The sequence below is a fragment of the Plecotus auritus genome (assembly GCF_963455305.1).
Source record: "Plecotus auritus genome assembly, chromosome: 7".
Classification (NCBI taxonomy): Eukaryota; Metazoa; Chordata; class Mammalia; order Chiroptera; family Vespertilionidae; genus Plecotus; species Plecotus auritus.
Window position 1 is genome coordinate 21,642,478 of NC_137774.1, and position 27,812 is coordinate 21,670,289.

At 41.6% G+C, this 27,812-nt stretch overlaps 1 protein-coding gene across 2 annotated transcripts in view; it reads left to right on the forward strand.

Moving 5' to 3' along the window:
• Positions 1-3,536: 3,536 nt before the first annotated feature.
• NSF (N-ethylmaleimide sensitive factor, vesicle fusing ATPase) overlaps positions 3,537-27,812 on the forward strand; it is a 130,043-nt gene continuing 105,767 nt past the window's right edge. For both annotated transcript variants that reach the window (XM_080678926.1, XM_080678925.1), the window contains exons 1-5: positions 3,537-3,666; positions 18,005-18,090; positions 20,327-20,426; positions 22,746-22,785; positions 24,643-24,809. In XM_080678926.1, the coding sequence (XP_080535052.1) occupies positions 3,655-3,666; positions 18,005-18,090; positions 20,327-20,426; positions 22,746-22,785; positions 24,643-24,809 (405 nt within the window). In that variant the 5' untranslated portion in view covers positions 3,537-3,654. The remainder of the gene's footprint in view (positions 3,667-18,004; positions 18,091-20,326; positions 20,427-22,745; positions 22,786-24,642; positions 24,810-27,812) is intronic.

Below are 27,812 nucleotides of genomic sequence, written 5' to 3' on the forward strand. Positions count from 1 at the left end.
AGACCCAGACCACCTTCACCCAAGTATTATTAAATGTATCCCTCTATTCTGGTCACGCTTCTGTTCAAAGAATGGCTTCTCCCTCTCTTAGAAAAATCCTGCTGTACATATTCCTGGCCCTAGAAACAGTCCTCCGGTAAACTCTACCCTTAGGAGAAACCTGAAGACACATTTTTACTTTTTCTCAGGAGCCCTCCAGAGAACTTGACAGATATGGTCATCTCAGTCAACTATGGTTTGTGGGCCTCTAGTGCCTTAAGGTTCTATGAAATGCAGCCCCTCCCAGGAGGCGAGGACTTCCTTTTCTCAAAAGTCATAAAGTTTCTTCAGATCAATATCTGAATAATCCCTTTTAAGAGAGATTGGATCCGCAATGTTAATATGCAGGCAGTTCTCTGAATACACAATGTTAATATGCAGGGTTAGGCAGCCTGGCAAGTGCCTTGGGGCTTACACTAAAGGATAGTCTGGTTTCCATAGCAACATCCATTCCCTTCCATGGAGGATTCTATCATCTCTTCTGCCCACTCAGACTTTCCAGAATGAATTGATTCTCATGACTATAGGTATTTGTCCTTGATCTTCCAAAGAAAAAGGACATGTTCATCCAAACAACAAAACCAATAAAAAAATAAAATAAAAGAAGGAAAAAACAAACAAACACCCACCTAACTGCAGCTAGACTGCTGCATTGCATCAGCTGGTCTTCCTTTCTTTTAGAATTCCATATCCTTTCTCCATTTTGTTCTGTTCTCTAGCCTTATCCATCATTTTGGGAAATAGGTTTCTCTGACAGAAAACAAACAGATGGCAACTCTATCTTCCTAAAACTGGCTGTGATGGGGCTGTAAAATGAAGTTTTCTCTACAAGGCTCCCTGAAAGCCTGGGCTTAGGCCGGGGTGTCTAACCTGTGGGTATGATTGGAGGGGCAAAGATACGAACTGCTTTGCGAGTGCCCCACGTTGGGCTTCCAGTTGCGAGTGTCCCCCACCATGTCCCGCGTGGTTCAGGGTTCAGGTTCAGGGTTCGGGCTCTGGAGGAGGCTGCACGCAAATGAAAGAGACTAGAAAATATTAATTTGGAAATATTGGGGGCCAGGCGGGAGCCCAGCTCAAGAGGAAGGACTCCACCCCGCTCTGGCCTTGCTATCCCTTTTATTCAGATTGTGGGATACACCCATAGCCTTCAGGCAGGCAATTCTAATAATAGCCAATCAGCAAGGATTTACATAAAACTGAAAGGTGGAAGTTGCTTTAGCTACCATTGTCTCAACTAGACTGTGGGTGCTTGGCTCTGACTTTTCAGAGCTTCAAGGTTGACCAGCCTTCCGGGTTCCTTGTCCACACCTCTCTGCTAGTGAGGACAATGGGCGGCTTCCAACACTGCTTTCCACATTTAGCTCCCAGTAGAGCAGTCACAGTCTCCCAGATTTTGCCATTAGAGACTTGTTTCCTTAGGTTAGGCATTGCTCTCCCAAGCAGTATTTCTTAAATTGCATGTACTCCTGGGAAAACTAATCTATTCGATTACGAATGCAGAGAGAACTTAGAAAATAGAAGAGGTGGTGCAGAGGGAAGGGTATAAAAGGGGCTCTGAAGGCCACTTTTGTCTGCTTCACAATGACATCTCTGCAAGAGGGGTAGTGCAGGTCCTCTCCTGGGTTCTGTGCTCCCTCCTGGGCCAGGGCACCTTGTCTGACAATACTTGCAAGGCTGCCTGACCTGGGAGAGCTGTGACCAGAAAAGGGGAACAGCAAAAATATTTGTTGTTTATCCACTATCGCTCCAAGGATTACTCAGAAGGTGATGGCAAATCAGCTCTACTCTAAGATGACCTTGAATATCAGAGCACAGCACAGATGGGATGTGCAGACATGTGACAACCTGCAGCAGTTTCTCAGACTCTTCCTGGAGTTGAATGCTAAGCACTTTAAGGACCAGAGTTCATGTCTGCCTGCAATTGCATTGGTGGACCCTGCAGGGCTACGCACATCATTCTATTGCATTTGTACGACTGGTGAGAGGATACACAGGCTCCTTTTATGGGTAGATATGCTCATAAACTGACACGCTGGCACCTCTCCAACAGACCTATCTTTCCTGGGTGCCAAACATTCCTTCTGGTTTGAGAGATTAAAGACATTTCCCCTGAAATATAGCCTACCTATTAAACTCTGATCCACCAGTGATTTAGTTAACATCTGCTTTGTCCAACAAAGCACTCTGGTTCTCGGTACAATGTGAGAGTTTATGAAACTGGCCTGAGTTTTTCGTTGGTCCCTCGCCCATCTTCAGGTCACTTATTATTAGTTTTTTTAAAAATATATTTTATTGATTTGGATAGAGAGTCAGAAACATCGATGAGAGAGAAACACTGATCAGCTGCCTCCTGCACACTCCCTACTGGGTATGTGCCCGCAACCAAGGTACATGCCCTTGACAGGAATCAAACCTGGGACCTTTCAGTCCGCAGGCCGACGCTCTATCCACTGAGCCAAACCAGTCAGGGCTAGTTTTTAATTTTAAATTGCTAAGCATGCCCAGCTCTTCTAATTCTTTCTCTCTCTCTGTTCCTCGTGTTGGAAAAACGATTTTTTTTTCCTAATTAACTACGAGAAATGGAAGGTAACAAATCCTATCGTTTATTATCTTTTATAAATATAAAGAGAAAAGTAAGATAGTGGGGGCAATAGAGGCATCAGAGAACCTATTGGGCAGAAACAATCTTCTTGCAGGATCCTTTTATTATCTATTCTGATGATGACGTATTCTGAGATTCCAGTGAGGAAATGGAACTGTACAAAAGAAACATCAAGGGTGTGTGTTTTTTTGTTTGTTTTTAAAGGTGGAATTTAGGGCATATTCCATTCAAATTCCACCATATACACTGTCTACTATGAAAGAACACTGAGGAATGGCAACGGTTGGTAAAGACACAAATTACTTTTATAAACAAAAATAAATATAAAATAGTTAATGAATATGAAAATAATCATAATTCACTTTTAAATTAGAAGAAAATATTAACTTTAGTTTTCCAGGCTAAACATAAATGCCAACTTCCAGGAGCTAGGAAAAGAAGGATGCCTACAGAGAAAAGCCTGAATTCATTCAGAACTTGAACTCAGAACCCACCACTCATTACTGATCTTCCTTGGGGGCAGGCCAGTTCCCTCCCAGGGTGCTCCCATTGTACGTTTTCACATGTCAGCGCGTCTGGAAGCATGAAGCTAAAGGCTATGTCAGGGCAAAGAGCAGCTGGCAAAGAGGAAAGCAAGGGCTCGGTGACTAAGGCCTCGCTATAAAGTCCAGTGCAAACGGCCAGCTGTGATGTGACTCGGAAGAGGAGCCCTGGAGAAAGCCGCTGGCGGACACGTACGCTCTAAGAAATACAGTCACTGCACCCGTCACTTCCCTCAGCGCCCTCCTGCTCAAAATGGCGCCGACGCCCCGCCCTCCCCTGGCGGCCGTCCAGCGGGCGCGCGCCCGGCGGGACTGGGGAACCGGGGACGCGGCTGGGCGCGTACGCAGCCTCACGGTGGCAGCGCGCCTGCGCGAAGGCCGGAGGCGGGCGGGCGTGCGGGCGTGCGCGCGGCGGGGGCGGGCTCTGCCAAACGCAGAGCTGCAGCCGCGGAGCCGGACGTGTCCGCGAAGATGGCGGGTCGGGTAAGTGCTGGCTCGGGGAGCTGCGGCTTAAGGCGGGGGTGCCGGGCTTGCGGGCACCCCGAGGTCCGGACAGCCTCTGGGGAAGGAGAAGGGTCTGAGCAAATAGGGCGTTGGAGGGGGCAACAGGCCAGAAAAGGGCTTGAGCGTGAGTAGGGGGAGCGGTGGCTTGGAAATAGCCCTCCTCCTAAACTCCATCCTCTTAAGAAAGCTCTAGGGGAGGTGGACCCCTCGCTACCTGGGCCTCCTGCGTCTCTATTCATTCCCCATTTTCCCTCCCTCGCGGCTGTTTTCCTTGCCCCTCAAGGCAGCCGCAGGGTTGTGGCCGTTCCATCCCTGTCTGACGACGGACTCTGGGGGTTTCTCCGCACCCCCTTTCGAGGGCTTATTAGGTGCAGCCTCTGGAATAACTGCGGAGGATCCGTCTGCTGCATTAGAGCGAGGGCTGTGGGAAGGATCATCAGGAACCTATTTCTGGTTCTTGACAATTAAAGGTCTTGGGAAAGGAGGAGGAAGTGCCAATGACTTCGTGTTAAACCCTGGCTATCGAGGACCTGTCACTGTCTTTAGCAGGAATGCCTTTAGCTTGGACTGGGGATTTGCCGCCGCGTCGCTTTTTGCTTTTATGAATGACAGTCGCTTCGAATGCTGCAGTATGTGTTGTAGCTTTAGGATTTTATATTTTACCTTCTCCCCTAGCCTCTAAGATCGCGGCGTAGTATGGTTTTGGCGAGGGGAGATAGGGCTGATGGTTCTGTGCTGTATTGCAGTGTGCGTTGAGCTAAGCGCTCTCGGAGGGATGGATCCTGCCCAGAGATTACACTGGTCATAAACCCCGGGATATTAACTGCGTCATTGGGGCATAAGGATGTGCTTGACGTATTATTTATCCCAGAATATTTTAATACGTTTGCGTGGATGTATGCATGCATGCAAATGTTCTATCTAAAAGAAATTGTCATGGGATTCCAGAGTGAGAAGAGACCTTAAAGGTCATTTAATTTGGCCTCTTTCTGCTCTTCCTTTTCTGCTTTTCCTCTCCTTTTTATCCGTAGCTACTTTGTCCACCTATGTTTCAGATTCTGGTTTTCCCACCTTCTCAGGAATCCCACTCCTCTGTATCCACCTGCTCCATCTAAACATTCTCAGGCTACCCCCCTCTTAAAACAAACCCTCCCTCCACCTCCACAGCTGTCACCTTTTCTCTTCCCACTTTACAGCCAGACATCTTAATAGAATTGTCTCCCATTTGTTTGCCACCTACTCACCCCTCAACCCATTGCAGTCTGATTTTTGGCCCTGTCATCCCACTGAAATGTGTCCCTAAATTGTTCAATGCAGATATTCCTCAAGGCTCTCTTCTCACTCTCTATTTTCTCCTTGGGCAGTTTCTTTTAATGCCACAGCTTCAAATAGTATCTATGTGTCAATGATTTTCAATATTTTACTCTCATTAAAGACCTGTCCTTTAAGTTCCAGATCAATGTATCAAATTACCTTTTCAAAACTGGGCACCTCAGTCCTAGCCTGTTTGGCTCAGTGGCCAGAGCAACTAACTGCCTGCGCAGTAGAGTCCCAGGTTCAATTCCATTCAAGGGCACGTACCTCCAGTTCCGGGCTCTATCCCTGGCCCTGGTCAGGGTACATGCCGGAAGCAAGCAATCCATATTTCAATGAATGGCACCATCATCCATCCATTTATATAGGCTAGAAACCTGGAGTGGGGGTGGGGATGTCATTCTTTATATCTCTTCTCTTTCACCACACCCCCCAACACTGACTGAGTTCTCTCCGCTCCCTTCTACTCCTCCCCCCCCCCCAAAAAAAAAGAAAATAAACAAACAAAAACGTTTTAGGGCCAAAGAATCTGTCTTGGGTCATTGCTGCTTTAAACTGCACCCAAATCACCCACTGGACTGGTCGCATGGATTCTGCCATTTTAACTTCCTAATAATCTCTTCAATCGGTCCACCTCTCTAACATCTTCATTTTCACCTCCCTTTCCCTAACCATCCTTTCTGGTCTGTCTGAACTGTTGCAGGAAGCTCCGAAGTAGACTGTTTACACCATTGTCCACATTGATTGTTCCCTCCCACACCCATTAAACCCCTCCCTTGATAGCATCCCATTACTTTTGGGAGAAGACCAAATCTGTAACCAGGCCTGTAAGGTTCTTTGTGGTTTTGCTCTTGCTTCTTTCCACTCCCCCCCTTACTCTCCATACTCAGGTTATATATAAGCCTTGAAGCTACAGTGGTTTCTCTTGTCACAAGGTCTTTGCTTGTGCTGTCTTTGTAATGTTTTACTCCCAACCATTTCCCTCTTATTCAGATCACTCAGCTACTTAAAGGAAGCCTATTCTAATACCACACTTCAAGTCTGGATCTGTTGTTATATGTTCTTGAAGAACTGTATTGCTTTCCTTAGAGATTTATCTGTTATTTTAAATTTATTAATGTGATTATTTGCCTCTACCATTATATTTTACCTTCCATTAGACCATGTTAGTTTTTTACCCACTGTCATCGTTGTACTTTGCACACTGCCTGGGACCACCAAAAGGTGCTACATCCATTTTTTTTTTAAAAGATGAATCTAATTTCTCTTTGAATACTCTAGTGATAGATGGTGCATTGCCATAAAGCTAGCCCGTTTTACTGACATGTTAAAAAGATTAAATTAGGTAATAAGTTTTCTCAGCTATTTTAAATTTTTGCTAGTAATAAAGCAGATTCTAGTTTTATTCTTACTACTTACATTGAATTTGGACTCTTATTTAAAGTGAATTCCACATACAGATGGCTACCACTGCCCCAGGCCTCTTTCAGAATTATCATGCTACAGCTGCTCTGGAATCATGGAATCAGAAGTAAAGAAAGATTCTGAAATGCAGCCTTAATAGCGTAGGAGAGCTGATTTTAGGTAGGAAGAGACTCCTTAGTAAGGCTACTCTATTTGGTATCGCTTTCTAGGCCTCTATATATTACCACCACAACTCCATTACAGGGAAAAAAAAAAAAAAAAAAGGAAAAAGAAAGAAAAGAAGAAAGGCTTTCCCTATTGCCTGGACTTTTTTGTAATCTGTCTCTAAAAATTACCAGGAATCTTACTTACTGGAGATCCAGCAGTTCTTTTCTGAAAATATACATACATTAATGCAAATAAGCCAATGGATTGTTTTTTCCTGCACCCTGTTGAGGTGATTTGTTGTGAAGAAATAGAGTGGGATGATGTTAAATAGGCATCTAAGGCAGAGAACTCTCTTAGGAGTTGAAAGGAGAATAGAAAGATGCTAGAGATAAAATTTACCTAATCCAATGTTTTGCCTAGACATGCTGATATATTTAGTATCTGTTAGTATGTTGAAGAAGCTTTTGTAGTCTAGTCCAGAAACCTACCCATTTATGCTTTATGGGTGAATGATATTTTTACTATCAATTTTCAAATGAAGTTTTGGAGCACAAGTTATAAATTGGACATAGCTCATGTGCAGTACCACAAGTCAAAACAAATAATATAACATGTTTCATGGTCCCATTCTCTAAATCAGTGTTTTGCTATTCAAAGCATATCAACTTTCTGAAATCTTATATGCAGTAGTTATTGCTTTTCTATATTATGTTAGAGATTTTAAAAAGTATCTTCAAGTGCTATACATCTTAGAAAAATAAAATTGAACTCTATAGCACTGTTAAATAGCTGCTTCTTTCTGAAACCCAGAGGAATTTATGCTTAAGATGGGTGTATTCTTTTTTTCAAGTATTTAAATCAAGGTGCAAAGACGTTAGGTGAAAGTATATGAGTTATCCCACTGTTAAAAATTCCTGAATTGGTAGAACAGTGAACTCTTGCAAACATCTGCATTATCAATACACAATAATGTTGTTCTTAAGGGTCCATACTCTAGGCATGGTATTTTAGGTAATCTCTAAACGATATCCTTTATCGTACTTCAGCATTGATATCCTTGAATGGGCTCCGAGGCCTAACTTACACTGTCTTCAATTTCCTAGTGATTTAATCTCTAATTTCTAACTTATTTTTTAATGATGAAAACTAAATATTCCTTGCGTGACTACAACTATTTCTAGAAGCTCTGTGCATTTTAAATTTGTATACTTTATATAAATGTGAAGAGATTTCTAGCATGCTGAAAAGTACAACAAATGGCAAAACATATATAATCTATGTGCTTACTATCCAGATGTAAGAAGTGTTCACATATTAGATATTTGCTTCAGATTTTTTAATTTTTAGAAATAAAACATTACAGATCCAATTAAATCCCTTTTGTATCCCTTCTTGATTCCACTAACCCCGTGGTCGGCAAACTGCGGCTCGTGAGCCACATGCGGCTCTTTGGCCCCTTGAGTATGGCTCTTCCACAAAATACCATGGCCTGGGCGAGTCTATTTTGAAGAAGTGGCGTTAGAAGAAGTTTAAGTTTAAAAAATTTGGCTCTCAAAAGAAATTTCAATCATTGTACTGTTGATATTTGGCTCTGTTGACTAATGAGTTTGCCGACCACTGCACTAACCTTTCCCAGAAGTAACTACTATCCTAAAGTTGGTCTAGATCCTTTCTGTTTACATCTACATATGTTTGTGCCTATAAAAAAAATATATTTTGTGTTTTTTAAAAACATATATGTAACCAGATACAGGTTCGGCTGCCTGCCACCACAAAAGCCAAACTTGTGAGATAGGTGCTGATGAGAAGGAAAGTTGTTTATTCAAGCACTGGCTACCTGAGAAGATGGGGGACTCTCATCCCAAGGCCCACCTCCCCATCTCAGTATAGGAAAAACAGAACAGAGGGATCAAAGGGAGGGAGTTGAGAGTTCTCCATTGAGGACACTGGTGTTGACCAGCACAGTCTATTCTGATAAGGATCTTGAAACTGGTCAAGCAATGGTCTGGTGTGCATCCTTCTGCTTTTTGTTTGAAGGTCAGCAAATTTCCTGGAGCTGGAATACCTGAAAGTCGGATCTCTCTCTCTTGAAGTTAGTTCCTAGGATTCTTATACAAACATGCTTTTATCTACAAGCTATGTATTAGTCAGAGTCAGCATTTACAGAAACAAAAGAATGGTGGGGTGGGTTACAATTCCCCACTGTTACATGGATAATGGCGTTATGCTGTATACTGCATATTTCCTTCTGCAATCTGTTCATTTAAGAGGACATTTGAAATTTATTCATGTTGGTATATGGCCAGTTAATTCTGTTTTAACTACTCTGTAGTATTCTATTCTGTTTTCTTATCAGAGGATTTGTATATGTCTCTTAACATACATATGTATGAGTTTCTTTAGGATATATTTCTAGAGACATATACATATGGACTCTTTCCAGCAGTGTAGGAGTGCCTGTTACTTATGTCCTCTCCAGCACTTAATATGATAGACATTTTAATTTATATAATATGATAGGTGTAAAACAATCCTATTGTTTAAATTTGCATTTTTCCTGGTTACTAGGGAGATTGAGCATTTTTCATATTGTTGCATTTTTCCTGGTTACTAGGGAGATTGAGCATTTTTCATATTGGTCACTGAGATATCCTCTTCTGTGAATTACCTTTGTATATTCTTTACCTCCCCCCTTTTTTCTCTCAACTGTTGAGTTTTAGCATTTAAAAAATTGATTTGCAGAGTTTTCCCTTTTTGTGGGTGTAGGGGTTGCTTGGAGTCTCATCCTTTGTTAGTTGCAAATAGCTTCTCTAAGTGGTGATTATTTCATGTTTATAGTTTTAGATTTAAATTTTAGTATAGTTATAATTACCTCATTTTTCCCTCTATGATTAGTGTATTTGTATGTTTTTAAAGAAAATTTTCTTCACCCAGAAGTCAGAAAGATTTTCTTCTAAAAGGTTTAAAATTTTGCTTTTCACGCTTTAATTCATCTGGAATTAATTTTTGTGTTTGGTGTGAATTAGGGAACTAATTTTATCTTTTCTGTATATATAATCATTTATCTCAATATCACTTATTGAGTCCATCCTTTTTCCCACTGATTTGTATGCTATCTCTGTTTCATATTCAATCTGTCTGGATTCTGTTACGTTTCATAATTCTGTTTGTCTATATGTACATCAATACCACTGTTTTAATTACCATAGCTTAAAATTTTTTTTTCAGTTACAGTTTACATTTAATATTATTGCTGGCCGGCGCCTAGGGGCCTGCTGGCTACTGGCCGGGGCCTGCCGGCCACAGGGCCTGCCAGCTGCCCGACTGGGCCTGCTGGACGGGGGCGAGTGAGGGGGGACCATAGGAAGTTTGCTGGCCAGTGGGGAGGGGCCAGGGGAGGTTGGCTGGCTATGGGAGGTTGGCTGTGAGAGCGCACTGACCACTAGGGGGCAGCTCCTGTGTTGAGCGTCTGCCCCCTGGTGGTCAGTGCACATCATAGTGACTGGTCAACCGGTCGTTCTGGTTATTGTGTGGTAACAGTCGCTCAGGCTTTTATTAGTGTGTGTGTGTGTGTGTGTGTGTGTGTGTGTGTGTGTGTGTATATATATATATATATATATATATATATATATGTAGATTATTGACTGTATTGTCCTCTACAATTACATAGCTTTAAAATTATTATTGCTGTCTGGTAAGGTAAGCCTGCTCCTTATTTTTCCATTTGGCATTTCTTGGTCCTTTTTCTTTTTCTTTTTTTAAATTGATTTTAGAGAAAGAGGAAGGGTGGAATCAAACCCACAACCCATAACCTTCTGGTACCTGGGATGATACTTCAACCAACTGAGCCACACAGGCCAGGGCTCTTGGCTCTTTTTCTTATAAATTTTAGGAGCCACTTAATCCTTCTTCATTAAAAATATTTTTATCTTTAAGTTATCTTTATCTGCTGCTATTGATTTTGACTTACCTTTTCATTTAAAAATATTTTTTATTGATTTCAGAGAGGAAGAGGGGGAGAGAGAGAAACATCAATGATGAAAGAAAATCATTGATTGGCTGCCTCCTGCACGCCCCACTGGGGGTCAAGCCTGAAACCCTGGCATGTGTCCTGACTGGGAATCAAACCATGACCTTATGGTTCATAGGTTGACGCTCAACCACTGAACCACACCGGCTAGGCTGCTTTTTCATTTTGACATTAAGCCAAAAAGTGACAACTTTGTGCTCTATAGATTTGAAACCAAATGAATTTGCATCAGCTGTTTATGAGTAATGCAGGGTATTTTGGTCCTTTGCTAAATTCAGAATGAAGTGCTAAAGTTCTGATGTATTTTGCACTAACCATGTAGATCTTTGGTAATAAAGTGGGAAAATTATTAATTTAAAATCAGAAACTATCGGCGGCTGCTCTATAGAGCCTGCCCGCTCCTTCTGTCGCCCTCTTTCCCCAGATGAGTTTTCCTTGCTCTTCTCTTTCTCCTGAGCTCCAAAGGCCCTTCTTTTGCCTCTTGTTTCCTTAGCCCACGCCCAGCTGACTCACTTTTCCTACTTCTGTGACTTTCTAAATTTTTGCTTATAAAAAGAAAAAGAAATAACATAATTTTTGAAATCTAACATTTACTTTTAAAATCACTAAATAACAGAGTACTTAGGGGTTCACTGTTGGATTTTTTAAATTGTAAGGTGTCTTTAGTGTTAGGTGCATATGAACATTTTCCTACTTGGTTTGACAAGTAATGAATATAGTAATTATCACTAATTCTGGGTCTTCCAAAGAACATCTATGTTAGGGGATTTGAAAATGTTAGTTATCCTAGTTACTTTTCTCTTAGAGAATAATATTAACAAAGTTTTGTGAGAGGATAAAAGACAATTCCCACTGTTTAGAACAGAGCCTGGCATGGAAGTATTGATGATTTTTTTAATGAATGAATGAACGTGTATTTCTGAATACCTTAATAAATAATCATTTTGGACAGTGTCTTCAGTTTGAATTTTAATGTTATGTTCTCTGACATCCTATTGAATACTCCACTGTAGCTAACAGAATATTGTTTATTCTATTATCTACATCATTAATGAGATAGTATAGCTATAACTTTAAACAGCTGCTGGACTCCAATACAGTCTTTTCTTCACCTGCAGATTATGAGTCTGATAACTGCTTTTTGTATATATAGCTTCTAATCAATTTACTACTAATTAAGAATCAAAATAAACTTAATTATATTTACCAAGTTAAATGATGAAATGGACTAAGAGCATTTCTGAAGCATCTTTTCCACATTTTTTCCTCTTCTATTGTAGAAGGAAATGAACCTGTCACTATTTCTGTTTTTTGTGTGAAGTTTATTTCTCCTTATTGAGTACAGTGATTCGAAAAGTGGACACTGCAGACCAGCTAATTAGCATCACCTGCGAACTTGTTCAAAATGCAAAATCTCAGGCCCCACCCAGGCTGATTAAATTAGAAGCTCTAAGGTAGGGTCCCTGCAATCAGTCCCCTTCCCCTCCCCTCTTCTCCCCTCCCCTCCCCTCCCCTCCCCTCCCCTCTTCTCCCCTCCCCTCCCCTCTTCTCCCCTCCCCTCCCCTCCCCTCCCCTCCCCTCCCCTCCCCTCCCCTCCCCTCCCCTCCCCTCCCCTCCCCTCCCCTCTCCAGAATAGGGTACAGGGAGAGAGAAAGAGAAGCATTGATGTATGAAAAAAGCATTGATAGGTTGCCTTCCATATCTGCCCCTACTGGGGATTGGACCCACAACCTAGGTATGTGCCCTAACCAGGAATTGAACCAGCAACCTTTTGGTGCATGGGATGATGTTCTAGCCAACTGAGCCGCACCAGCCAGGACTCCTGCAATCTCTTTTAAGTGTTCTATAGGTGATTCTGATGTATGCTAAAATTGAGAACCATTAACAGCATTTTAAGCTCTCCCATTTAGTTCCTTATAAATTGTTGAAGATTTTTTTTCCAGACTTCTTCCCAAATGTTTACTCAACCTAGTCATTTCCAGATGCTTTTTCTTCCCTTTAATACCTTCACCCATATCCAATTTCCAAACATTTAAGAAAGTGTAGTTGTTTCTTGCATATAGTAGATTTGGTACCCTGACTAAAATGCTAGATAGTATTAACTATAGTTAATAACATATTATATACTTGAAAATTGCTGAAAGAATAGATATTAAGTGTTCTCACCATGCACACATGGGCATACACACACAAACACACACACACAAAAAATGGTAACTATATAACTTGATTGTGGTAATCATTATACAAGGTATACTTATATTAAAACACCACATTGTATACCTTAGACAAAACTCCCTAGGCTGAACATATGCCATGGATGTTTATGACCCAGCCGTTCTACTGGAGGGTGGGTGGGGTGAGGTGGGAATATATTCAATAGAAATGCATACAGATATCATTCAAAAGACTGTACAAACATGTTAATAGCAACAGTATTCATAATTAAAAACTAGAAACAACTTAAATGGATACATAATGGTGGTATGTTAATATCTATACTAATAATAGCCTAGGTGGTTGTCACGCCCTCACGTCATCACAAGATGGCCGTCACAAGATGGCTGCGCACACAGCGGAACGGGGGCCCGGTGCCGCTCTGCGCGGTGAGGCCTGGGGGGTCCCGTGGCTCTGCACAGCGTGGAGGAGGCCGGTCCCGGCATCTCCGCTGCCTTGTGCGGAGGAAGCAGGTCCTGGCAGAGGAGGCGGGTCGCGGCAGGGGAGGGCAGTTGTGGGTGATCAGGCCAGCAGGGGAGCAGTTAGGTGTCAATCAGGCTGACAGGGGAGCAGTTAGGGGGCTCTCAGGCTGGCAGGCAGAAGCGGTTAGGGGCAATCAGGCAGGCAGGCAGGCAGGCGAGCGGTAAGGAGCCAGCGGTCAGGAGCCAGCAGTCCCGGATTGTGAGGGGGATGTCCCAGATTGGAGAGGATGCAGACCGGACTGAGGGACACCCACCCCCCGCCCTGCCCGTGCATGAATTTCATTCATTGGGCCTCTAGTAATTATATATTATAAGAGAAATGAAAATGAGTGAACTATTGCCACAACATGGATGAGTCTCACAATCATAATACAGACAGTCCTTGGGTTACGTTGGACTTGATGTACGTCGTTTCGTGGTTATGTCCCCATCTCCCATTTATTTATTTTTTTAAAAAGTTCCATCATTTTGATGTATGTACATATGTGCTTTATGTTTTTTATATTTATTTACCACAAGTAAAGGTCAGGAATTGTTATCTTTCTTTTAAATTTTTTTTACTGTTTCGCTTCATTACTGCTGTGTATGTGCTCCATGTGAGTGACGTAGGTGCTTATGGAGGTGGGTTCCGACTTATGGCGAAAATCGCATCACATTGCGCCGTAGGAACGGATTCTGACGTAACCCAAGGACCTACTGTATTAAATGGTAGAAGTCACACATGGAATAATACATAATGTGTGATTCCACTTTATATATAAAATTTTCAACAATAGGCAAAACTAATCTAAGGTTTTTACCTGGTGACAGAAACAAGATAGTAGTTATCTGTGGTTGGGGCAAAAATCTAGTGATGGGGGTGGGGGAGAGCTGGGCAGTATGGAATGCTGGTAATGTCTTTCTTCAACTGGGTGTTGGTTACCTTGGGTGTGTTCACTTTGTAGAAATTCATTGAACCAAACATTTGCAATGTATGTATTTTTCTGTATGTATGTTTTTCTTCAATAGAATGTTGATTTAAAGAAATGGTAATGTCTTGTAGGTGAAAAAGACCCCAGGGTAGGTGGGAAACTAAAAGGCTGGGTATATTTTTGTCAGATGACTTGTCAAATTGTGACCGTGGACAAAAATACTGTCTCATTCAGAAATCAAACTTATGACCTAGACTTTATTCATCTCATGTTCTAAATTAGTGATTTTCAAACAATTTATCATGAATCCCATAAGTAAAAAAGTATTGATCATTTATATGTATATATATTTACTAGTGGCCCGGTGCACGAAATTCGTGCACATTAAAAGGGGATTAATTAGAGGAAATAATTTAATATTGCTATTTGCCCTTTCTCTATAATAGAAGTGTCAGAGATGAAAGAAAATTAGTAAAATGTAAATGAAAACCTTCCTCTTGTCAGAGTCTGGGGCTCACCACGGGACCCAGAGTCAAGTCCCTGCCCACCCACATGCTCCTCAAAATCGCATGAGACCCAGACCCGGCTGGCCCCCCCACCCCTGCCGCCCCTCATTGGGATAGATCCAGACCTGGCTAGTCCCATCCTTGTCAAGCCCTGCCAGGCAGGGAATGTAGCCTCAGGTCCCCTGGCCCGGCGCCAGGACGTGGGGCATGGCCTGATGTCCCCCAGTCCAGACTGGGGTGTGGGGGCGTGCCTTGAGGTCGCCTGTCAAGCCCCGCCAGGTGTGGAACATGGCCTGAGATCTCCTGTCAAGACCCACTGGGTGGGGGGCATGGCCTGAGGTCCCCTGTCAAGCCCTGCCAGGCAAGGGGGGGTGTGCAGCCTCAGGTCCCCTGGCCCGGCACCAGGAGTGGGGAACAGCCTCAGGTCCCCTGTCAAGCCCCATCAGCAGGGGGGGTGCAGCCTCAGGTCCCCTGCCCAGGGCTTGAGTTCCTGAGTTCCCCTGACGCAGCAATGGGGGTGCACCTTGAGGTCCCCTGTCAAGCCCCGCCAGGCAGGGGGGCGCAGCCTCAGGTCCCCTGGCTCGGTGCTGGGGCGGGGGTGCGGTCTGAGGTCCCCTGGCCTGGTGCCGGGGTGGGGGGGCGCGGCCTGAAGTCCCCTGTCAAGCCCCACCTGGTGGGGGACATGGCCTGAGGTCCCCCAGCCTGGCGCTGAGGCGGGGGGAGCAGCCTGAGGTCCCCTAGCCCAGCACCAGGATGGGAAGTGCACCTTGAGGTCCTCTGTCAAGCCCTGCTGGGTGGGGGGTGTGGCCTGAAGTCCCCTGTCAAGCCCCGCTGGGGCGGGGGAGGGCGTAGCCTCAGGTCCCTGCTGATTGCTCATTAAGGCTCCTTATGGGAACTTGGCCTCAGCTGTGGGTGCAGCCATCTTTGTGACGAGTGATGGTTAATTAGCATATTCCCTCTTTATTAGATAGGATAACTTATTTTTTTTTTTCAAATTTTTATTAAGGTATTATATGTGTACATATCTTACCATTGCCCCCCACCCCCACCCCACTCCCATACATGCCCTCACCCCCCAATGTTTTGCATCCGTTGGTTACTCTTATATACATGCATATAAGTCCTTCAGTTGATCTCTTATTTCCCCCACCTCTCCCTAACCTTACCACTGTAATTTGACAGTCTGTTTGATGCTTTACTGCCTCTGTAACTATCTTTTTGTTCATCAGTTTATAATGTTTTTCATTATCCCCAAATGAGTGGGATCATGTGGTATTTTTCTTTCATTGACTGGCTTATTTCACTTAGCATAATGTTCTCTAATTCCATCCAAGTGCCTACAAATGGTAGTAATTCCTTCTTTTTTACGGCAGCATAGTATTCCATTGTGTAGATGTACCATAGTTTTCTGATCCAGTCATCTGCTGATGGGCACCTAGGCTGTTTCCAAATCTTAGCTATTGTAAATTGTGCTGCTATGAACATAGGGGTGCATATATCCTTTCTGATTGGTGTTTCTGGTTTCTTAGGATATATTCCTAGGAGTGGGATTACTGGGTCAAATGGGAGTTCCATTTTCAGTTTTTTGAGGAAACTCCATACTGTTCTCCACAGTGGCTGCACCAGTCTGCATTCCCACCAGCAGTGCACGAGGGTTCCTTTTTCTCCGCATCCTCGCCAACACTTGTCGTTTGTTGATTTGTTGATGATAGCCATTCTGACAGGTGTGAGATGGTATCGCATTGTTGTTTTGATTTGCATCTCTCGGATAATTAGTGACTTTGAGCATGTTTTCATGTGTCTCTTGGCCTTCCTTCTGTCTTCTTTCGAAAAGCTTCTATTTAGGTCCATTGCCCATTTTTTTATTGGATCATTTATCTTCCTTTTATTAAGTTGTATAAGCTGCCTGTAGATGTTGGAAATTAAACCTTTATCAGTGATACCATTTGCAAATATGTTCTCCCATACAGTGGGGTTTCTTGTTGTTTTGTTGATGGTTTCTTTTGCTGTGCAAAAGCTTTTTATTTTGATGTAGTCCCATTTGTTTGATAGGATAACTTATACTTGAATAGTTTATATACATAATAAAACACATATCAAAATAAATAAAAAGGATGAGCTAAAGATGAAAAATATTTTCTCAATGTTATTTATTAATAATACAGAAAGTAAAGTGGTAGCTTCATTATTCCTTAAACTCTTGGTTTAATATTTTGTAATACACCTATTCAGAGATCAGTTTCTAAATTCAGTTTATTTTGATACTTGGATTACCAGACAAACTTGAGATGCACATATCCCACTTTAGAGACCACTGCTCTAGACAACTGGGATAATTATCGAAACTAGCCTTTAGTTAAAACAAAAGCGAAGCAAAAAGTAATTTGTTTTCCTTTATAAATTTGTGTTTGGGAGACAAAGTTTAGAAGAATCAGCTTTGGCTTGAGGTTTGAAGAATGGGCACTGTAGTCATAAAAGACTGGCTACAAGTGCTGTATTTCACTAACTAGGAAACCTGAGAGAACAGTGGAGGGTTATTGGTTAATAAATACTTTATATGAAGGAATGTTTTGCTAGTCACTGTTGATCATAAGATTGTTATGCTCTGTTTTTAAAACATATAAACCTGTAATTATCTTTGTTGGGAGATATTTGGAATTTGGTTTTTCTCAATCTATAGGAGACATGGCTTAGAGCCACTTGGGATCTCTTATAATACTATACTTTTCATGATACACTTTATCAAACTTATTGAATCTACTTCATTGTGTTTGAGTCAGTTAAAATTCTTCTCTTTGAAGAGGTGGAAAACCAACTCCAATAAGCTTCAGCAAAAAAGAGAATTTATTGGCTTATAACCAGAGTTCAGGACTCAAGGATTTTAACTTGGTTGTCAGGTCTCTGTTTTAAGGTGTTTGTGTCTCTGTTACCTTTGCTTTCTTTGTGATAGGTTTATTCTTAGAGCAGAAAGTCCTCCTCCATGTGGTGGTGAGGCAAGGAAGAATTCCTTTCTTTAATTACTGGTCTACATAAGGCCCCATGGGTGGAATAGGACTCTATGTGGTTGTATGTGTGCTGTGATTGGCACGCCCACAAAAGCATGTGCAATGAGGAAGGAACAGTTTTCCAAAGGAAGGATTTGCTATTATCACAGAGGAAGGGGTGCTGGGAGTAAAAACAATAGGTCTTTACAACAGGGGATGAGGGATAGAGGACAGGAAGGCATAAACTATTCTTTAAGGTTATAAAAGATAATTTCATTTTCCTAATCGTTGCTTTTTATAGAGTATGCAAGCTGCGAGATGTCCTACAGATGAATTATCTTTAACCAACTGTGCAGTTGTGAATGAAAAAGATTTTCAGTCTGGCCAGTGAGTACCTAACTTTGTTTTTCTTCTAACCTGCTAGATGGTATTTTAGAAAGTTCTAGAGAGCTCTTATTTTTTAGTTAACTTGAGAATAATTTTTTATTCCTCTTGCTGAATTAGAAAATGGAAGAGATGAGAAAGAGTTGTGTAATTCAGTCTTAACTGTGTTAAACTTTCATAACTATAACATTTTTAAAGGCATATATTGCTTTTTATAACTTTTTTAAAATCGATTTCCCTAGCAGAACTAAACATACTGGTCATATGAATCATATATAGCATTGCCATTAGGTTTTTGGCTCCAAAGTCAGGTTATCTGAGTTTAGATTCTAACTCTGCCAATTATGAACTTGGTGACCATGGGTAAGTTACCATCTTTGTGTCTCTGTTCCAATCTGTAAAATGGGGATGATGATAATTGTAAAGATTGAGTTATACAAATAAAGCACTTAGGACAGTGCCTAGCACATTAATAAGTCCTCAATAAATATTAGCCATTTTGATCAGTGATACTAAGATATTTTAAAAGGCGTGAAAATTGGAAGATACACAACAAATGTAGAATCTTTATAAGTATTTTTAAAAATATATTTTTATTAAAAAAATATATATTTTTATTGATTTCAGAGAAGAAGGGAAAGGGAGAGATAGAAACATCAATGGTAAAAGAGAATCACTGATTGGCTGCCTCCTGCATGTCCCCTACTGGGGATTGAGCCCGCAACCTAGGCATGTGCCCTTGGCCAGAATCGAACCCGGGACCCTTCAGTCCGCAGGCTGACGCTCTATCCGCTGAGCCAAACCAGTTAGGGCTGTAACCATTTTTAATCGTCATTTATTTTAACTGGTTCATGTTACCCCACTGCCAGAACTTCTAAAGGCCCTGCTTCCAAGTTCAGTGCCATCCGTATGTTTCTGAGGTTGACAGAGGTAAGGGGCTGTACCAGAAGGCATACTAGGGAGATAAGGAATAATCCATTTAAAGCAAGCACCAATCTTCCTATAACCAATGAAGCAGGATTTTAACTGAGGCTTTGTTTGTTTATTTTTAATTTTTCTGTGAAATAACATGAGCTTCACCGAGTTAGAATTGGTAATAATCTGTGGTTTTCAGCTTCAGAATAAGGATCTGTACTGCATGATTGTATTAATATTATTTTCATTCCTAAAATTCTGTGATGCTCAGTTGAACACAGAGTTCTCACATATAAACTGCAGTATGGATAATCAGCGTGAGAATTTTTTTATGGAATTCTTTTATGTATGTCAAATGTTCACTGTGCTCATGAAGGGGTTATTTAAAATACAGTAGCTATAAGGAACTTGTGTTTTAGTGGCAAACTGATATGTATGGAAACATTAACCATTAATATTAAAAATTATAGCTTTCTAAAAGATAATTTAAAAAAGATAGCATATAATAGTTTGAAGCTTCTATCTTATACACAGTTCTTGGTAGTTTCTTGGTATAAGAGATTATCATGAAATGACTATATTTTATCTGTTTATAGGTAACTTCTGAGCAGGGCGAATTAGCATAAAATGCTTTGAAATAGTAAATATATATATATATGAAAGCTGATATATTTTGTAAAAATTTTTTACCATCTTTTTAGTTTTATAGATATTACTGCTTCATCCTATTGTGAGAGTCTGCAAAGAGATTTAAATACTTGTCCTGAAAACTAACTTTTTTTTACTGCCATACCCTATTCTATCTTTGGTTCTCCTCCCTTTATTCTATTTTGAGGTGAAATAATTCTCAGGAGAGGAAATTCATTTGGTTTTTACTTGATATTAAAGACTAAATCACTATTATCAGTTTTATGTAAACTATAAAAAAACTGTTATCAGTTTATGTAAACTGGAAATGTAATAAAGTTTATATTTTGGGTGATATGTACCATACTCTCTTGAATTTGGTCCTCATTCTGCTTGATGTGTGTTTGGCCCAAGGCAGTGGTCGGCAAACTGTGGCTCGCGAGCCACGGTTTGCCGCTCTGTTGACTAATGAGTTTGCCGACCACTGGCCCAAGGTGCTCCTTATGCCTGGAAAACATTTTGACTTGCTCACATTTTTCAGAAATGAAATGTGTGCTCCTAGTTCTTCAGGACTGTCATGTAATGCCATTTTCCCGCCTGGTAATCATCAAGTCTCAGTTGTTGGAAATGAACACATTTGGAAGTGGTATTCTTCATCTCCTTTGACATGGAGTACTGACTGTGTTTTTTCTTTTAGGCATGTGATTGTGAGGACCTCTCCCAACCACAGGTACACATTTACACTGAGGACCCATCCATCAGTGGTTCCAGGGAGCATTGCATTCAGCTTACCTCAGGTAACTCAGGTGTTAATTTCATCTCTTCCATTCCTGAAGGTCGTAGAAGCAGCAATCCATCTAAAGCAAGCATCAATCTTCCTATAGCTATTGATCCACGCTGAAGAAAAACATCTAGATAATATACTGGGAATTTAAAGATATATCCTGAATTGCCAATTTTACTGTGTCTGCCTTTTATTGCCTTGATTTTTTTTTTCTAATTTTAAAAAATTCTGCAGTAATATCAGTTAGCTATCAGATAAGGCGTTATTTTATTGCTAACTTCCAGGGTAACAGAGAAGATATAAAAATAGCACTTACTTATAAAATTGACATCTATTAATAGTGATTTTTAAATGCAGTGATGTCAGACTAAAGAATATGATATGAGTAATTGTTATCTCAAATTACAACCTAACTTGCTGGGCTCCAGTAATGACTGGAAGGATAATGATCACATTTGTAACTGTTGGTGGATTCTTCAGAGGGAAAATTGCCTAGCGCTGCTCCAGACATACAATCCATAACCTAGGAGCACCACAGGTACTAGTCTGTGTTCTATTGTTCCTTATTTCTGATCTCACAGTCTTAAGCATTGTAAATACTACCCCTCCTCTTTCTAATAAGCATTGATTTACTCATGATTTCTGACTATTTCTCCTTGTCTTTTTGCTGTTAAAAAAAATTTCCCTCCAACATTTACTGTAGGCCAGATATGATTCTAAGTACTTTTGCATGTATTTGCTCATTTACTTCTCAGAACAACCCCATACTATAGATACTGTTATTATCATACTTTGAGGCCATCTTTGGAATTGAAGTGCAGAACCTAAATGTGGCTACTCTGTGACCCCAAGTCTGGGCTTAACCAGCATGCTGCTAAATTTCAGGTTGGCTGTGTGTGGGATGGGATATTACAGAAGAGGGGTGTGAAGGGCAGAGAGGAGGGAGAAGTGACCTATGGTAGAAGGGAGAGTGCTTAACGTACACATTTAAAATTCAGCGTCCTCTTAGCCAGGGGTCCTCAAACTACGGCCCGCGGGCCACATGCGGCCCACCGAGGACATTTATCCGGCCCGCCGGGTGCCGCTACCTGTCCTGCTTAGCAGCCGACTCGTCCCGGGCCCGCAGTGCACATAGGAATTTGTTCATGGTTTGTTTGTTTTTTAACTATAGTCCGGCCCTCCAACGGTCTGAGGGACAGTGAACTGGCCCCCTGTTTAAAAAGTTTGAGGACCCCTGCAGCTATCCACCACAAAACCCACATGTTCAGATGAGTAGACAAACTATTGATTTTCAGCCAAAAATTATTTTTCTCACTGTTCTTTGGAGTGTTATCAGTGGTTACTGATTTTGAATCTATACCAAGCCAGTCGCGAATTCCTGCCTAAACACAATCTGGGTCTGCCTCCATACGTTATTGCCATTGTAACCAGTCTCGACCTGGGGAGAAGCTGAAGTCTGGCTGCAAATGCCTTAGAGAATCCTTTGGCTGGTACACAGAGACTAACTGTAGCCATCTAATGATTTGAATCCCTGCTTGGGTTTCAGTATACATTGTCTGACCAGTTTTAATTTGGTTCTTCTGAACTGAATGTTTTTCTTTCTGTGATACTGTCACAAACAGTGTAACTAACCCCAGTACATTTAGAGTACTGAACTATCTGATACTACAAAGAGCTTCAGGAGTGTTATACTACGCAAATGAGCATCTACCCAGTGGTGCTGACTTTTCTGTAAAAAGGCAAGCTTCGTATGTTTTGGGATGGATGTGCATAAGTTTCCTAGACTGCTGTCACAAGTTAGTACCAAAAACTGGGTGGCTTACAATAGCAGAAATTTCTTCTCACAGTTCTGGAGGCTGGAAGTCTGAAATCAGTGTGTCAGCGTGCCACACTCTCTGAAGGCCCTCGGGAAAATCTGTTCATGCTTAGCTGCTGGTGTTGCTGACCATCCTTGTTGTTCTTTGACTGGTAGATGTATCACTTCAGTCTCTGCCTCCTTCGCCTCATGACTTTCTACCCATGTATCAGTGTGTCTTCTCTTCTTATAAGGACAATAATCATATTGGCTTAGAACCCACTCTAATTTGATATAACCTCATCTTAACTTGATTCCATGTGCAAAGATCTTATTTCCAAATACAGTCACATTCACAGGTGCCAGGACAAAGATTTCAACATATCTGTTTGTGGGACACAATTAACATAAAAGAGCATACCATGTTTTAGTCTTTGAATGTGTTCCTGAAATTCAGAGAAATACCTCTTTTCCTCGTTTATCTAATTTTGATTGATTTGATTTTAAGTGTCTATTTTTTTCTCTTTTATTTTATAGCGAAAATGGGCTGGTCTTTCTATTGGGCAAGAAATAGAAGGTAGGTAAATATTTTAGAGATTTTCTTTATGATTTTCTTATAGTTCTGGAGATATGTACAATTTTCTGTTACTGGTTGTTAGGTTGTTGCACATTCATTATAATCATATTATTGGTTAGATCTATGAAACTGTTGTTTAGAGGAAGATGCAGAGGCCTTTTGGAGGTGGCGAGGGGCTGTGGTTTCCCCACAAGAGTCGGGTGACGGAGGAATAAAAGTAGAAGGAGAGTGTTGTTCAGTATTTTCGAATTGATTCGGATGGGGAAGACCATCTGTAGTGATTATTACTGTGTTTTAAAATCTGTGCCTGTGTCTCTTAATGACAGCCACGTAAAGCCCTTCCCTTTTTTATATATATATACTAGAGGCCCGGTGCACGAAATTCGTGGAAGTGGGGGGGGGGTTGTCCCCCAGCCCAGCCTGCACCCTCTCCAATCTGGGACATCCCTCTCACAATCCAGGACTGCTGGCTCCCAACTGCTCGCCTGCCTGCCTGCCTGATTGCCCCTAACTGCTTCTGCCTGCCATCCTGATCACTCCCTAACCACTCGCCTGCCAGCCTGATTGATGCCTAACTGCTCCCCTGCCAGCCTGTTTGCCCCTAACTACCCTCCCCTGCAGGCCTGGTCACCTCTAACTGCCCTCCTCTGCTGGCCTGGTCACCCCTAACTGCCCTCCCCTGCAGGCTTGATTGCCCACAACTGCCCTCCCTTGCAGACCTGGTCCCTCCCAACTGCCTTCCCCTGCTGGCCATCTTGTGGTGGCCATCTTGTGTCCACATGGGGGCAGTCATCTTTGACCACATGGGGGCAGCCATCTTGTGTGTTGGAGTGACAGTCAATTTGCATATTATTCTTTTATTAGATAGGAGGATTAGATAGGATAGAGGCCTGGTGTGCGGGTGGGGGCCGGCTGGTTTTCCCTGAAGGGTGTCCCGGATCAGGGTGGCAGTTCCCTTGGGGCGTGGGGCGGCCTGGGTGAGGGGCCTGTGGTGGTTTGCAGGCTAGCCACGCCCCCCGGCAGCCCAAGCCGAGGCCCTGGGATCTGGGATTTATTTATCTTCTATAATTGAAACTTTGTAGCCTGGAGCGGAGCCAAGCCTCCTGCTCGCTCCGTGGCCGCAGCCATTTTTGTTGGGATTTATTTATCTTCTATAATTGAAACTTTGTAGCCTTAAGCGGAGGTCAAGGCAGGCCAGGGCTACGGGAGCTTGGCTTCCTCCATCGCCAGGGGCAACCCAAGCCTCCTGTTCTCTCCAGCTCAGTGGCTGCCGCCATTTTTGTTGGGATTTATTTATCTTCTATAATTGAAACTTTGTAGCCTTGAGTGGAGGCCTGGGCCCACCAGGGTGTGCGGAAAGCTTGGCTTTCTCCATTGCTGGGAAACCCAAGCCTCCTGCTCTCTCCGTGGCCGCAGCCATCTTGATTGGGTTAATTTGCATACTTGCTCCTGATTGGCTGGTGGGCGTGGCATGTGGGTGTAGCAGATGTATGGTCAATTTGCATATTACTCTTTTTATTAGATAGGATTTTTTTTATTGATTTCAGAGAGGAAGGGAGAGGGGAGAGAGATATAGAAACATCAATGATGAGGGAGATTCTTCGATTGGCTGCCTCCTGCACGCCCCCCTCCCCAGGATTGAGCCTACAACCCGGGCACGTGCCCCTGACCAGAATCGAACCCGGGAACCTTCAGCCCTCAGGGCTCTATCCATTGAGTCAAACTGGGTAGGGCTGTAAAGCTCCCTTTTGGTTAAGTTCTGTTAGGATTCATTTTGGCGAAACTTTTAGTTACTTGGAACACAGAAAGTATTTGGTGTCCCTGTGATTTTTAAAAATGCTTCTTTTTTTGCCCTAGTGTCCTTATATACATTTGACAAGACCAAACAATGTGTTGGCACAATGACCATCGAGATTGATTTCCTGCAGAAAAAAAGCATCGACTCCAATCCTTATGATACCGACAAGATGGCAGGAGAATTTATTCAACAGTTCAACAACCAGGCATTCTCAGTGGGACAACAGGTAGCTTGAAATTTTCTTTCATTCCTTTCTTTTTATAGGCATTCTAATCCCTGCAGTTGTCCAAAAATTATTCTACTTTTAAAAAACTGAGAGTAGCTTTGCATATGAACTGGTATATCTAAGATGAGTGATAACAAGTGAGAGAAATGTTTAGAAAAATTCTGAAGACACCTTAGGTTACAGTGTGATATATTATTATAGCAGCTTTTCTATCTGTAAATTGGGAACACTGGGAACATACATGTCTCAAATTTCTTCTTTGCTTATTATGGGTCATTTGTATAGTCTTTGGGTGGCTTTCTCTTTAATGATATATTTCTGTAGAAAAGTAGTTCTTAACTTTTTTTGGATATGAACCTCATTGAGAATCTTAAGGAAATTATGTATGTATATTTTCAGGTTTTTCATAGAACCTCTGAAGCCCTGATATTCTCTTTTTCAAAATGGTATTGCTGATGATGGCCATTTGTTTGGACTTCACTTAATATCATATTGTTAACTTCCTAGGAAGAAATTCTGCCCTTTTAAAATTGTACTCTTAAAAAATATGTGAATTTATAAATTGCTCTTTGTTTGTACACATCCTATATAATAAAGAGCTCATGTGCTAATTAGACCGAACAGCAGAATGACTGTCCGGACGACCGTCTGGATGACCTTCCGGACGAAGCTGGGGCTGCGAGGGTTGAGGCAGCCGGGGCTGCGAGGGCCAAGCCTCTTGCACGAATTTTGTGCATCGGCCCTCTAGTAAATACATAAGTAATTATTGCTCCTGTGCCCTTACATTTGTTCCCTTCTTTGTGACTTTTCTTAACCACTCCTAATTCCTTCCTCCTATCATAGCTCCATAGCCATGGTCCTCAAAGTGTGGTCCTAAGGCCCCTGAGGGTCCCTGAAACTCTTTCAGGGGGCTTGCAAAGTCAATAGCTATTTTCATATTAATACCAAGACATATGTGTCTTTTTCCTCTTATTCTGTCTGGATGGTCATTCTGCTGTTCAGTCTAATTAGCATATTAGCTCTTTATTATATAGGATGAGCAAATGGTGCAGTTTTGTAGATATGTACTAGTGCAGCACATCGACTGCTAAAACAGTCATGGGGGCCAGCTGTCTTCCATTAAAGAGATTTGTGAAAAAGTGACTGTCACTCTACCAACTTGTGTTTTTTCATTTTGGACATTAGAGAGTATTTTATAAATTAAAAATGTTGTTTTTGTTAACACATCATGGATTTATTAGTTAATTTTAGATTAATAAAATTTAAGTTCTTTTGTTCTAATTTCTAATATGGTAAATATCATCAATAGATATAATCTATATAAACAAAGGCCTTTTGGGGGGGCCTCAAAAATTTCTATTCTTTTAAAAAAATATTTTTATTGATTTCAGAGAGGAAGGGAGAGGGAGAGATAGAAACATCAGTGATGAGAGAGAATCACCAATCAGCTAGCTGCCTCCTGCACACCCCACAGTGGGGATTGAGCCCACAACGTGAGCATATGCCCTGACCAGGAATTGAACCGCAATCTCCTGGTTCATAGGTCGACGCTCAACCACTGAGCCACGATGGCTGGGCAAAAATTTTTATTCTTATAAAGGATCCTGAGACTAAAATATTTGAGAATCCTTGCTTATAGCATTCTGATCTCTATAACTTCACCTGGACTCCCTTGCAGTCTCTCACATGGGAATGTATATAAGATGTGGAACGAGAGAAGTGGTAGAAGGAAAAAGTTGTTTGAGTGAAAGAGTGTTATTTATTTTCATCCTCTTTTTCAAAGGCATAGATTTGGAACAAAACTAAGAATTTGATAGTCCACTCATTATAATATCAAACCTTTGTGAGTAGAAACTGAATTAATGATAGACAGGAAAAGGATACAGTACATTTATTATTATTTTTAAGAATACTAGAATTGGTATGAACCTCAGAGTTTATCTTATCTAACCTCTCATTTTGCAAATGAGGAATTTTAGGTGCAGAGAGGGTAAATTACCTAGTACATGCCCCTGGCTACACATCCAGGGACATAACTGAGATACGAACCCATTAGTCAAGTGATCAGTTAATTAAACAAATATACTGTATATATTGAATACCTTACATGTTCCAGCCACCATTTTAGGCACTACAGATCAGCAGTGAACAAAATACACATAATCCCCACTCTCATGGAACTTAACTTTCTAGTTTGGGAACAGAAAATAAGAAAGAAATGCCATGAACTTGAAGTACTTTGATGTAAATTGGGTGATGCACTAGGGAGCCACTGTGGTGCTACTTTGGTCCAGGAAGGCTCTCCAAGAGGACCTTTAGCTGAAAATTTGTTGACTACCTATCCATTGCATTTAGGGCTATACTATATTCCTACATTTTTGGACTCATAGTTTAGCTCAAGTCATCTTGCTAAACTTCATTGTTGTTGTGGGTTTTTTAAAATATATTTTTATTGATTTCAGAGAGGAAGGGAGAGGGAGAGAGAGATAGAAACATTAATGATGAGAGAATCATCAATCCGCTGTCTCCTGCATAACCTCTATTGGGGATCAAACCTGCAACCCAGGCATGTGCCCTGACTGAGAATCAAACCATGACTTCCTGGTTCCTAGGTCAATGCTCAACCACTGAGCCACGCTGGCCGAGCTAAACTTCATTGTTTTTACCTTCTCCTTTAGCTTTAGTATTTTAGTAGGAAATGCTTAGAAGAATGTTTAATAGAAAATGCTTTGATATTTGTAATAATTTAAACGTAATAACATGTGGATGTCTATAAACCCATGAAATAAAATCCTCCATAATATAAAGAAATAAATATCTTACCCCAAATCACTGTTCTTAGTATTTATTCCCTTTCAAAGTAAATAGTAGTAGCAGGATTGACAGTCAACTTTGCCTGTTATATTTACTGTTATACCCCAGCATGTGAAGAGGGCTTAGCTTGTGAAAGGCACTCAATAAATACTTGGCAAATGGATGCATCTGATGCTGTCTCTGCACTCG